This window comes from Hemitrygon akajei, chromosome 7 (assembly GCF_048418815.1).
Source record: "Hemitrygon akajei chromosome 7, sHemAka1.3, whole genome shotgun sequence".
Classification (NCBI taxonomy): Eukaryota; Metazoa; Chordata; class Chondrichthyes; order Myliobatiformes; family Dasyatidae; genus Hemitrygon; species Hemitrygon akajei.
Window position 1 is genome coordinate 147,450,696 of NC_133130.1, and position 13,916 is coordinate 147,464,611.

Consider the following 13,916-nt stretch of genomic DNA (forward strand, 5'->3'; position numbering starts at 1 on the left):
TTGCAAAATTTGTCTTTTCACCATCTTAATAAATATTGTAACTATGGAGAGTAATTCCAGTAAGGCGTGTTTTCACAATGATCTGCTCCAAATCCTAAAATGTTTCCTATTATTAATGGAGATTCTTAGCTGCAACTATCTTCCTTCCTGGGAACACCTGACAGTTGGTATTAAGCATACAGATTGAGACAGTTCATCTATTCAAGTTTCCTGCATTTATTAATACAGCTACGAAACTCTGCAGCTCTGCCTAAAAATGCAGTGTTATTTCAGACATGTTAGTTTGTAATCAAACTATTTGCCTTACGTAACGTACTTGTGTAGTTGCTCTTTAAAAAGATGACTCTTATCAGAGTTCTGTACAGCTTTGTGATCAGCAGACACGAAGAATTGAAAAATTCAAAAGCGTCTGCTGATCGTGAAGCTGTAAAGAAATTAATTGATGAGTTTGCAAAGATCATTGCTGATGAAAATCTAACACCAGAACAGATCTGTAATGCTGATTGTTTTTATGCTTTACATAAAACCCAAAAAGACATTTTAAAAACAAATACAGTGTACTGTAAACTTTTAATTCAAACATGGCATTAGTGGCGGAGACTGAAAGCCTGACATGTTTTGTTGTTGTTCAACAGCTGATTCAGTTATTCTCGCGATGCTGCCGTTCTGCTTTTGTTACCCTGCATACATTATATTTTCATTATATTAATGGTATGTAATAATTTTTACTGTTAAGTACAAATGCGTGATGAACAAGTTTAAGACAAAGACTGCTTACCAGTAGCCCATAAATTCAGAGTTGGAAATGATGGCGATCCCAAGCTTTCTCATTATATACTACAAAATCTGAAACACTTCGGGCCTTTAGCATTTTGGATAAGGAGCACTAAACCTGAATCTCCTTCAAAATCTACATGTTTAGCAATATTACCAAAAATTTAAGACAATCAGATATTACTGTTTCATGGACAAATAAAGAGCGGATGGAGATATGTGTCATTCAACCATGTGCTTCAAACTGAGTCAAAACTAATCCCTGACTAGTAACACTACCCTTTCTCCTTTAATCCCTCCTACTCTGTCATGTCTAAAACAACAAAAGCCCAGAATATTGAGCTCCCAGTCCTGCCCCTCCTGCAATTAAGTCTCAGTTATGGTTACAAATATCATAATTCCAGGTGTTGATCCATGCCCTGAGCTCATCTGCCTTTCCTACATGACTTCTTGCATTGAATAAAATCAGGCCTATGAGGCATTATGTAGTTAAACCATTTTTCCCCAGTATGAATCAAATTGTTCCAGCTTATGGTTAACAGATGCTGTTATCTTCTCCATTTTGTAAATGTCCATTGTAATTTCCATCCATGTATTTAAAGTTGGGCTCTCCTGTGATAACCATTTCCTAGTAAGAGTCTTTTTACCAGAATCTCTTAAACCTAATAAGATCCTAGTTGATGTGTGAATAAGCAAGTTATTGTTGGCATTTAGTGGACTAGGTCATTGGCACCTTTTCATTTGCTTCTAGTGAATTGTGTCTATTTCTGTGTGGTGGTGTTTGTATTCCAGAATGCAGATCCTCCATTGAAAAAGTCAATAGCATCAATACAGAGATATGAAAATTAACAGATGGAGCACAGGAGGCAGGAAATTAACATATGGTATCTCTTCTTCCTAATTCATCTGACCCAGTGAAGCTGCGGCGACTTGCAGTAACCCTGCTGGTGACTACCTCAGCTGAAGACAACTAACTCAGCACCAGAAACAGACCTTGAGGATAATCTGACTAGGTGGATGTTATTGGGAGCATACAACCTGGTGAAGATAATTCCTCTAGAATACAATCTCACATTTTGATTTAATGTTAGAAGTTGAACATTATGTTATTGTTGTAAATTGTATTGATTTTGATTTGTTCTGTTGTGATTTCAGCTTGTTCGAAGGAGAGAGGCTACTTTATAAAGGCGCAGATTGCAGTTTCATCCTAACAGATGTAAAAATGAGTAAAGAATATGCTTTCAAGCTGCATGTTTCAACTGAGGTCGATGATGGACTGTACAGTGACGTCACTACGGCAACAGTGGAGGAGGCCGTACCAAGTCGCCCACTGGACTTTCGAGTGATTGGCTGCACTCCAACACAGTTAAAGTTGGCCTGGTCTCCCCCAGCAGAGCCCAATGGTGTCATCAAGTGCTACATGCTGTACAGAGGTGAAATGGCGATTGAAACAACGTCAGAGCAGAGCTGTATAGTGAGTGGACTCACGCCCTCCAAAACCTACGAGTTCCATGTGTGCGCCTGCACTGGCAAAAGAAAGGGGGAGAGGTCCTCCCTTCGCGCAAGCACCGCCGATCCTGGTGACCATGCACCTGGGAAACTGACCCTCAGTGTCCTGGGACGCAATGAGATGTTCATCACCTGGGACATGCCGGAGGTGCCACTGGGACGCCTGTTCAATTTTGAACTCAGCATGAACGGGAAGGTGGTGTACCTGGGAGCTGACCGCTGCTTCACTGCCAGGCGCCTGACAGCGAACACGGAATACATCTGCACTGTCAGAGCCATCACTAGCGAAGGGAAGTGTGAGAGCAAGCCCGTAACAAAGAGGACAGCCAAGGACGAGTATATAAATACAACCAGGTACATTTCATTTACCACACTTGGCAGTTAGAATATTCCCAAAAAATGACAACACAATAGCTTTTGAAAGTAACAAAAAAAAAAGCAACTTAGAAAGCACTATGAGGTAATCTCCGGAAAAACTTATTTCCACCTCTGTAATATCTCCCAGACTTTATCATTCAATCTAAAACAGGGAATGCTAGAGATATTTAGCAGGTCGGGTAATACCTGTTGGAGAAACAGTTGGTCACTTTCCCCAGAATTTGTTTCACCATTCACAGCTGCAGTTGAATTCCATGAGCATCTCCAGGATTTTTATTTTGCAGTCCCAGATCTACATTTATTTTTTCTCCCAACTGACTTCCTCCTCTCAGTTGACGTTTCGGGCCAAGACACTTTGTCAGGACTGACGAATGGTCTCGACCCGAAATGTTGACTGTACTTCTTCCAACAGATGCTGCCTGGCCTGCTGCGTTCCACCAGCATTTTGTGTGTGTTGCTTGAATTTCCAGCATCTGCAGATTTCCTCGTGTTTGTTCCTCCTCTCAGTATATCTGAGAATATTCAGAACTCGGTTGTGTCCTAACTCTCTATTTTAGCTCCAAGCACTATTCTTTCAAAACCCTTCATGGGTTATCACTTCCTCCCACTGTTAGCTCTCTCAGTCATTCAATATCTCAAGATAATTGTGATCTTTGAATTCTTGTCATGAATGACCATGATTGTAATCACTATAGCTGTGGTTTGGTTGCTTAGTCCCTTCTCCTCTGTTTTAAAACCTACCTAAACTGTGATAGTAGTTAATATGGTATTGTTGCGTTGTGCTACACGCAGCGCTGCAATAAACGACACGGAGTCGGTGAGCTGCAGTTGCAAAAAAGATTTATTCAAACTTCGCGGCCTCGCTTTAAAGCCTTCCTGATCCCGCCCTCCCCGGGCGGGAATGCTGTAGGGGGCGCGTATTCACAGTCCCATCCCGCGCACGGGCTTTTCCCCTTGCTGGTGAAGCCTCTATGCCGGCGCGCGCCACTTTGTGAGCCGGTTCGAGTGCGCCGGGAAGTGGGTCGCTACATAACCCCCCCCCTCCCAAGAACCGGCGATACACCCCCCAATGTCCACAGTCTGGGTCGGACTCTGTTTGGGAGGTCTGCCTCTGCGCCGCGGTGCTGGAATCTCGACCGGCTGCGCCACGTCCACATGGGCCGGTTTGACTCGGTCCACCGTGAAAACCTCCTCTCTCCCCCCAATGTCCAGTACGAATGTGGACCCGTTGTTTCTGATCACCATAAACGGCCCCTCGTAGGGCCGCTGTAGCGGTGCCCGATGTCCACCCCATCGTACAAAAACAAACTTACAGTTTAGCAGGTCTTTGGGTACGCAGATCGGGTTCTGTCCATGCTGCGAAGTGGGTATGGGGGCCAGGTTACCGAGCCTCTCGCGTAGTCTGCCCAGGACTGCTGCGGGTTCTTCCTCTTGCCCCCTTGGGGCTGGTATGAACTCTCCTGGGACGACCAGGGGTGCGCCGTACACAAACTCGGCCGACGAGGCGTGCAGATCTTCTTTGGGCGCCGTGCGGATTCCGAGCAGGACCCAGGGAAGCTCGTCCACCCAGTTAGGCCCTTTGAGGCGGGCCATGAGAGCCGACTTCAGGTGACGTTGGAAACGCTCCACTAGTCCGTTCGACTGTGGGTAGTAGGCAGTTGTGTGGTGCAGCTGTGTCCCCAAAAGGCTGGCCATAGCTGACCACAGGCTGGAGGTGAACTGGGCGCCTCTGTCGGAGGTAATGTGGGCCGGTACACCAAAGCGAGATACCCAGGTGGCAATCAGTGCCCGGGCACAAGATTTGGAGGTGGTGTCGGTGAGTGGGACTGCCTCTGGCCATCTTGTGAACCGGTTCACGATAGTCAGGAGGTGCCGCGCTCCTCGTGACACTGGCAGGGGGCCCACGATATCCACATGAATGTGGTCGAAACGCTGGTGGGTGGGGTGGAACTGCTGCAGCAGAGCTTTGGTGTGCCGCTGCACCTTGGCAGTTTGGCAGTGCATGCACGTTTTGGCCCATTCACTGACCTGCTTGCGGAGTCCGTGCCAAACGAACCTGTTGGAGACCATCCGGACAGTTGTCCTGATGGAGGGGTGCGCTAAGTTGTGAATGAAGTTGAAAACGCGCCGCCGCCAGGCTGCCGGAACGACGGGGTGGGGTTGGCTGGTGGTGACGTCACAGAGTAGGGTCCTCTCATCTGGGCCTACGGGGAGGTCCTGCAGCTGCAAACCGGAGACTGCAGTTCTGTAACTAGGGATCTCCTCGTCTGCCTGCTGTGCCTCTGCCAGTGCTTCATAGTCTACCCCCTGGGACAGGGCTTGGATGTTAGGGCGGGAGAGAGTGTCCACCACGACATTGTCCTTTCCCGAGACATGCCGGACATCCGTCGTGTATTTGGAGATGTAGGACAGATGTCGCTGCTGGTGGGACGACCAGGGGTCAGATGCCTTCATGAACGCAAAGGTAAGCGGTTTGTGGTCTGTGAATGCGGTGAAGGGCCTACCTTCTAAGAAGTACCTGAAATGCCGAATTGCCAGATATAGGGACAACAGTTCCCTGTCAAAAGCACTGTATTTGAGCTCGGGTGGTCGTAGGTGTTTGCTGAAAAACGCCAGGGGTTGCCAGCGACCCTCGATGAGTTGCTCCAGCACCCCACCGACTGCCGTGTTAGATGCGTCCACTATGAGGGCGGTAGGGACGTCCGTTCTGGGGTGCACTAGCATCACGGTGTTTACTAAGGCTTCTTTGGTTTTAATGAAAGCGGCGGCGGACTCCTCGTCCCAGGCAATGTCCTTGCCCTTACCCGACATCAGGGCGAACAGGAAGCGCATGATTCGGGCAGCTGAAGGGAGGAAGCGGTGGTAGAAATTTACCATACCCATGAATTCCTGAAGGCCTTTGATTGTGTTAGGTCGGGAGAAATGGTGGACTGCGTCTACCCTAGTGGGCAGAGGGGTTGCCCCGTCTTTAGTAATCCTGTGGCCTAGGAAGTCGATGGTGTCGAGCCCGAACTGGCATTTGGCCGGGTTGATTGTCAGGCCGTATTCATTCAATCGGGCGTAGAGTTGACGGAGGTGGGACAGATGCTCCTGATGACTGCTGCTGGCTATGAGGATGTCGTCCAAATAGATGAAAACGAAGTCCAGGTCGCATCCCACCGCGTCCATTAACAGCTGAAATGTCTGTGCGGTATTCTTTAGGCCGAACGGCATGCGGAGGAACTTGAAAAGGCCGAAAGGGGTGATGAGTGCCGTTTTGGGGACGTCGTCCGGATGCATCGGGATTTGATGGTATCCCCGGATGAGGTCTACCTTGGAGAAGATCCGTGCGCCGTGCAGGTTTGCTGCAAAGTCCTGAATGTGCGGCACAGGGTAGCGGTCCGGTGTTGTAGCCTCGTTCAGCCTGCGGTAGTCGCCGCACGGTCTCCAGCCCCCTGTCGCTTTGGGCACCATGTGCAGGGGGGAGGCCCATGGGCTGTCGGACCGCCGAATGATCCCCAATTCCTCCATCCTCTTGAACTCCTCCTCCTCCAGTCGGAGCTTGTCCGGGGGAAGCCTTCGAGCATGGGCGTGGAGGGGTGGCCCTTGCGTCGGGATGTGGTGCTGTACGCCGTGTCTGGGCATGGCTGCCGTGAACTGCGGTACCAGAACCGATGGGAAATCCGCCAGGACTCTGGTGAAGTCGTTGTCGGACAGCGTGATGGAGTCTAGGTGTGGGGCCGGCAACTGGACTTATCCAGGGAGAACGTTTGAAAGGTCTCGGCGTGGACCAGTCTCTTCCCTTGCAGGTCGACCAGTAGGCTGTGAGCCCGCAAAACATCCGCGCCCAGGAGCGGTTGGGCTACGGCGGCCAGTGTGAAGTCCCACGTGAACTGGCTGGAGTCGAACTGTAGCCACACCGTATGGGTGCCGTAGGTCCTTACTGTGCTGCCGTTCGCGGCCCTCAGGGTGGGACCCGGTGCCCTGTTGTGGGTGTCGTAACTTGTCGGAGGTAAGACGCTGATCTCGGCTCCGGTGTCGACCAAAAAACAGCGTCCCGACTGCTTATCCCAGATGTACAAGAGGCTATCCCGATGGCCAGCCGCCATAGCCATCAGTGGCGGCTGGCCCAGGCGTTTCCCGGGAACTTTCAGGGCGGGCTACAGCAGCGGGCTTCTGCACCCCACCGCTGGTGGTAGAAGCACCATTGTTCGTTGGCCTCCTCACCCCTGCCTCTGGGGTTAGCGGGCTCTGTGGCCGGGCCTGGTCTGGTTTGCTGCTGGGAGCGTGGCCTGGTGATCTGTGCGACGGACGCCCCACTCTCCTTCTTGGCTTTCCACAGCACGTCCGCCCGGGCTGCCACCCTCCGGGGGTCGCTGAAATCCGCGTCGGACAGCAGCAGGCGTATGTCCTCGGGCATCTGCTCCAGGAATGCCTGCTCAAACATGAGGCAGGGCTTGTGACCTCCAGCCAGGGACAGCATCTCGTTCATCAAAGCTGAAGGCGGCTTGTCTCCCAAACCATCCAGGTGCAGTAAGCGGGCAGCTCGCTCGCGCCGTGAGAGTCCGAAAGTCATTATGAGCAAGGCTTTGAATTCTGTGTATTTGCCGTCCGCTGGGGGCGACTGTATGAACTCCTCAAACTGGGTCGCTGTTTCCTGGTCGAGGGAGCTCACCACGTAGTAGTAACGTGTGTCATCCGAGGTTATCTGCGGAATGTGGAATTGGGCTTCTGCTTGCTGGAACCATAGGTGAGGTCGCAGCGTCCAGAAGCTTGGCAGTTTTAACGAAACTGCATCAACAGATGCGGCGTCGTTCATCTTCGGCCCAAATATCGTTTGGGCCGTCAGGGTCACCAATTGTAGCGGTGTGCTACATGCAGCGCTAAAATAACGACACAGAGTCGGTGAGCTGCAGTTGCAAAAGAGGTTTATTCAAACTTCACGGCCTTGCTTTAAAGCCTTCCTGATCCCGCCCTCCCCGGGCGTATTCACAGTCCCGTCCCGCTTGCGGGCTTTTCCCCTTGCTGGTGAAGCAGGCTTGGTGCCCTCTTTGGGACCGGCCTCAATGTCGGCGCGCACCACTTTGTGAGCCGGTTCGAGTGCGCTGGGAAGTGGGTCGCCACAGTATTAGATTTTCCATTACACCCAGGTGGAATTTTGTCCCATCAAATCTACACCAGCTCACAGAATAATCCCATTCCTGCACTACTTTTCCCTTTTATCTCTTTTTTCTACATCTCCATCAGCCACCAACCCCACCCACCCAGCAGGAGGAGGAGTCAGGTGGCTAATTTGGCAAGGAGTGAGAAACACAGTTGTAGTGCATTAGGTGGGGAGAAAAATGTAGAGGATAAATCAATCGAGTGGGCGGAGCAGAGTGGGGCAGGTTACGGAGCATGAAAGGACTAGCAGTTTCAGCTGTATTTACTTGAATGCAGCTGCCTTGTGGGTCAGTCAGATGAATTGAGATCAGAATCTGGTTTAATGTCGCCGGCTTACGTCATGAAATTTGTTGTCTTTGCAGCAGCAGTATAATGCAATACGTAGTAAAAGAGAAAAACTGTGACTTACAATAAGTATGTATAAAATATTTACATTAAATAAGTAGTGCAAACATTTAAAAAAACTAAAAAGAATTGAGGTAGTGATCATGGGTTCGATGTCCATTCAGAAATAGGATGGCAGAGGGGGAAGGAACTGTTCCTGAATCATTGAGTGTGTGTCTTGAGGCTTCTGTACCCCCTTCCTGATGGTAGCAATGAGAACAAGGCGTGATAGGGGTCCATAATGGTGCATGCTGCCTTTCTGAGCACCACTACCTGAAGATGTCCTGGATACTAGAGAGGCTAGTGTCCATGACAGAGCGAAGTTTACAATTCTCTGCAACTTATTTTGATCCTGTGCAGTAGCCCCACAAACCAGATGTTGATGCAGCCGATTTGAATGCTTTCCATGGTACATCTATATAAATTTGGGAGTGTGTTTGGTGACATGGATCAACGCATGTAATTATGATATTACAGCATGCACAAAAGAACTGGGATATAGATGCTTCAGATGGTATGAATGATAAATAAAAGAGCAGAGGGATCTTGGGGAACACTGTGACAGTACTGAGAGAAAATCTCCTGGAGGGATCATCTCGGAGGTTATATGGGTAGGATTCAGGAAAAAGAGAGGGGTCATTGCTTTGCTGGGGTGAAACTGCAAGTATGTCAATATTCAGAGGGAATTAGAGAAACAGACATGTAAGTAAATCTCAGAAAATTGTAAAAGCAATAGGGTTATAGGTGTGGGGGATTTAAGTTTTCCTGACTGGGATTAGAAGAGACAGAATTAGTTAAGTGTGTCCGAGAAAGTTTATTTGACACATTATATGCCGATGGTCCTTCTAGTGATAGAGCAGCACCCTAACTTATCCTATGAAATGAAACTGGGAAGTTGCGAATGTTTCAGTGGGGGAATGGTGTGGGAATGATGGCCATAATTCTGCAAGTTTCAAGGTAGTTATGTAAAGTTATAAGGTTATTCCTTGTATTAAGGTCTTGAATTAGAGATTTAAGGGTATTGAATTTTTCCTTTGATCAGGAAGAAAAAATTGTGTGGCAGGTATAAAAAGATGGAAATGGTTTATTATTGTGACATGTACTGAACTACAGTGAAAATCCTGTCTTGCATGCTGTTCATAAAAATCAAACCATTGCACAGTGCACTGTGCCAGTACATGGTAAAATAATAAAATGAAGAATAATGTGCAACAACAACAGAAAAAGTGCACTGCAGCTAGACAATACAGTGCAAGAGCATAACGAGTTGGATTGTGAGGTCAAGGGTCCATCTTTCTGTTACTCACCTACAAGGCAAATAGAATCAAGTGAGTCTCTTGAGGTGTATAGAGAATGGTGAAGAAAAAAGAAATTAGGAGGGCAAAAGGGGGCTTGAAATATCCCTGGCTAGTAAGAATATGGAGAATTCTAAGTTATTCTACGTATATTAGGAGCAAAATGGTATCTGGGGAAAGAGTGAGTCCCCTCAGGAACCAATGGAGTATCCTGTGGATGCAGTCAGGTGATGTGGATGAGGACCCAAGAGAATACTTATCCGTATTCACCAAGGAGGAAAATATGGAAGATAATGAGTTCAGTAAGAGGTATATGATAATTTATTTATTGAGATACAATGGGGAATAGGCCCTTCCAGCCCTTTGAGCCACGCTGCCCAGCAACCCCTGATTTGACCCTAGCCTAATAAAGCGACAATTTACAATGACCAATTAACCTACCAACTGGTATATCTTGGGACTGTGGGAGGAAACTGGAGCACCCAGAGGAATCCCACATGGTCGTGGGGAATACGTACAGACTCTTTATAGTCAGTGGCGGGAGATCTGTAGTATGTTGTTAATGTCACTATTAAGAAGGAGGCGGTGTTAGATATCATGGGATGCACGAGTGTTGATAAATCTCCAGGACTGGGTGAGATCTCTCTTGTGTTGCTACAGGCAGCAGAGGAAGAGCGTGGTGGAGACCTGATGGAGATTTCTGCATCTTTGTTAACCAAAGGTGTGGTGTCAGAAGGCTGATAGGTATATTACAGGAGATAAAAAAACAAACAGGTTTGAGGAAAGAGACAGAACTTTAAGAGGATTTCAGGAGAAAGTTTTTTACATACAGGGAGTGGATGATATTTGGAACTCACTGCCAAGGAAATTGGTGAAATCAGAAACAATCACTATATTTAAGGTGAGCACTTAAATAGTTAAAGCATGGAAGCATTTGGACGTAGTGCATTTTAGCATGGGCACAATGGGCCAAGGGCTCAGTTTCAAGCTGTACACCTCTATAACCACATGGCTCCATGACAAGTTTGCTCCTGACCCATGTGTTCTAAAAACTCAACATCACGAGGTTTATTCGGCGACAGCGCAAAATGCAAGTGTTGCCCACAGAACTGGTAGAAATAATTATTTTGTTAAGCCGTGTCAAACCTCTCATAAAGGTCATGGATGCCCCTTGACATGCAAAATCATCATAAAACTCTTAAAAATATTAACCAAACCATTTAAAAGTGAAGGCGTTTACTAATATCCAAAATGTAAAAACAATAAAAAATACACACTCAAATAAAATTAAATAACTCAATTAAGGTCTAATAATCTGCAGAATATAAGTACTGGTGATTCACAATTTTTTAACAGTGAATTAAATGGCAATTAGCCCACATTTCATGTTGTTAATTAAGTGATTCATCATCATTGAATTTGTTGATCACTTATTTGGGGAAGATAAGGAAGGGCAGCTAGAAAGAGGGGGGGAAATGAATATGCTGGAACTGCGAAATTCAGAATATAGCAGTTGCTGTTAATCTGAAATAAAAATGATTATTGGAAATCAGGTGATGAGAGAGAGGAAGAGGGAGAGGGAGCGCGAATTTAAAGCCCTCCCCAGATTAAAATCATCTGTACACATGGATGAGTTCCCATAAATATTATTAAATTCAAACAAGAACCTACCTTGAATAAATCTCTCCTCGGTAGTTTCTCCACAGTAAACATAAACCGTTGTCTTTCAAGAACTCAGGCTGCCACTTTCACTGCGAGAGCTGTTTCAGAAATTGACAAGGAATCATTTCCATTGATACTTCTGCAATGGCATTCTGTTAAACAGTGTAACACACTGATACTTCAACCCCATCAAAATCAGCTTCCAAGAGAAGGTCATTCTGATTCTGTACCATTGTAAGTAGACAAGAGGAGGTAATCAACAACCGTTCATGTTAATTGGCTCTCATCAACATCATTCACCTGAAGTGACATTATTACATTGAGTGATTTTGAATATTTTCCAACACATGGACAAAATTGACTTCACGATGTCTGTAATATGCTCTCATACGCTAAAGGCAAACTCTTTAACTCTGATCTCTCAATCTACTTTGTCATGATCTTTGCATTTTATTTCTTTAGTTGCACTACTCTTTCTCTGTTACTTTAGCACTCCATTCTGTGTTCTGTTTGTCTCTGTTTTATTTCATGTATTGATACAGTGTGGAACGGCCCTTCTGGCCCAACGACCTGTGCTGCTCAGCAACTCACCTATTTAAATGGTCAATTAATTAACCTACTAACCAGTATGTCTTTGAACTGTGAGAGGAAACCAGAGCACCAGAGGAATTATGCACAAGTAAGAACTCGTGCCTCACAAATATCTGTACCACACAAATATTTGTATGTTCAAGACATAATTCGGTAAATGCAGTTCCTAAGGATTTTGACGGAATGGGTTACTAAGTGTGAGACTTTGAACACACAGCTGCATTTTCACTTGCATTTCTTTCTGTGTTGCTTTGTTTACAGATGTCTTTACTCTCCAGCCCGCAGAAGTCGATCAGTCGCTTCACCTTCAAGCAGAGAAGGATCCAGCTTATCTGAAGGACTCCAGAAGTCAAGAACCCAACCTGGAATTCTTAAAGAACAGTTCCCTGGCAAAGCACCCAAAGGTCATGACATCTCTAGTAAAGGGAGCCTGAAAGGAACTCAAAAGCAGAACAGCACGGAAGTTCTTGCCAAAACTGTCACGCGACACAAGCCCCAATTTTAATGCTCGTGTGAATAACTCCCAGGGGCTCTGCAGATTTATTTTTTAATTGTGTAATTGTGTTGTTGTACATCAGAAGCAGATTGGTAATTTCGGTTCTTAGAAATGTTGTAGCGTGTATATTTTATCTTTGTATACATACCGTGGAAAAGCAGGTTCCAGCTATGGATGCAGAAGTGACACCACAATCTTAGATTGACAGCCGACTCTCCTGTTAGCTCTTCCAGTTTAAAGGATTAATACAACACCTTGATGGACTCCCAGCTTTCAATACTGTCACTTCCCTTTTTATCTAACTACTTAGCTAATGGAACCTCACAGCTGGAGGGACATTATAGTTGAAAGTGTGTCTTGTGCAAAAAAAAGTGCTGGAGGTGGAAGGTTAGCATGGGTTGATGGGAATGTGGTGTTAAGATTACATCAAATTCACATGTTCTTACTAAATGGAAGAGAAAGCTTGAAGGGCTGCTGTTGTTTTGCTCCTAATTTGTATGCAAGACTCTTGTTATTCAGCTTTGCCAAACGGGAATGGTCAATCTCAAACTCAGAGGAGCAGGAGAAAGAAGGGTCACATACGTGAGATTGTCTATAAAATTTAAAAGCATTAGGTTAGCAGGGGCGTGAGGAAGAAATACTCACAAATAGTATCAGGGGAATCTGGAACTCCATATCTGAAATGCTGTTGGTAGCATAAACCCTCACCACATTTATTAAATACACTGATGGACACTTGAAAAGCCATAACCCATGAGGCCATAGATTGAGAGCTTAGAAGAGGAATTGGTCTAATCATTCTTCCTTCAGTAGAAAACTGCCTTCCCCGCTGTATCTTTCTCTGATGTCCTGAAATACCGAATCTTCTGAGTTTAATAAGTAATCCCCTTCCATTGTCATGAAATCCATTGCCAGGTGTTTAGCATCGTTTGGAAAAATTCATCCAAATCAGTTGGAATGTTTTCTGTCTATTTATTGTGTCACCTGCTCTGATTGGAGGGACAAGTGTTGATGAGAAGTACTGATAGGGGTGGGGGGAAGTGGGTTCAAAGTATAGTTTTTAATCAAAGTAAGGGTGAGGGCCTCCGTCAGTTTGAGTTGACTATAGATATTGTGTCCTAGCTGTCTAGATACGCAAACCTGGGCGGTACGATCTGGAGAGCAAGCTGTTGCCCTTGTGGCAAGCTCTCCTATGTATCTGATGAACGCAAAGGAAAGGCAGGGATCAATACAGTTTGGCACCAGCATCGTCACAGGAATTGCCAATCAGCACTGAACTCAATGTAGGACTGCCTTAGGGACTCCAGCTACTCCCCATGAGTGGGTATAGCGCAAGGCAGCGGGGGGTTTGAGATCAGAGTTTTTCTTCTCCTACATTCGCTGCCAACAATGGCTGACAAACCTCATCCGTCTGAAGTGACTAGTTTTAAGGTGCCAGTAAACCGCCTTTGCACCTTCTCCTGTCAGTAGAAACAGTTCTGCCAGGCTTAGTAGCTAAGCCACATGTGAAGGCCAGGAGCTGGACTTGGTTGTCAGAGGCTATTTGAGACGCACACCATTGAGAGCATTTAATGGATAGTGGGAACTTGCCCCCATTATCAACCCCATCTATAACAACCTTAAGGAAACATTATCAAAGTATGTATAATATATTCAACCTTGTGATTCGTCTCCTTACAGGCAGC

At 46.3% G+C, this 13,916-nt stretch overlaps 1 protein-coding gene across 2 annotated transcripts in view; it reads left to right on the forward strand.

Moving 5' to 3' along the window:
- LOC140731031 (uncharacterized) overlaps nt 1–13,278 on the forward strand; it is an 85,243-nt gene extending 71,965 nt beyond the window's left edge. For both annotated transcript variants that reach the window (XM_073052223.1, XM_073052224.1), the window contains exons 8-9: nt 1,930–2,637; nt 11,997–13,278. In XM_073052223.1, coding sequence (XP_072908324.1) covers nt 1,930–2,637; nt 11,997–12,240 — 952 coding nt within the window. In that variant the 3' untranslated portion in view covers nt 12,241–13,278. The remainder of the gene's footprint in view (nt 1–1,929; nt 2,638–11,996) is intronic.
- Nucleotides 13,279–13,916: the final 638 nt, after the last annotated feature.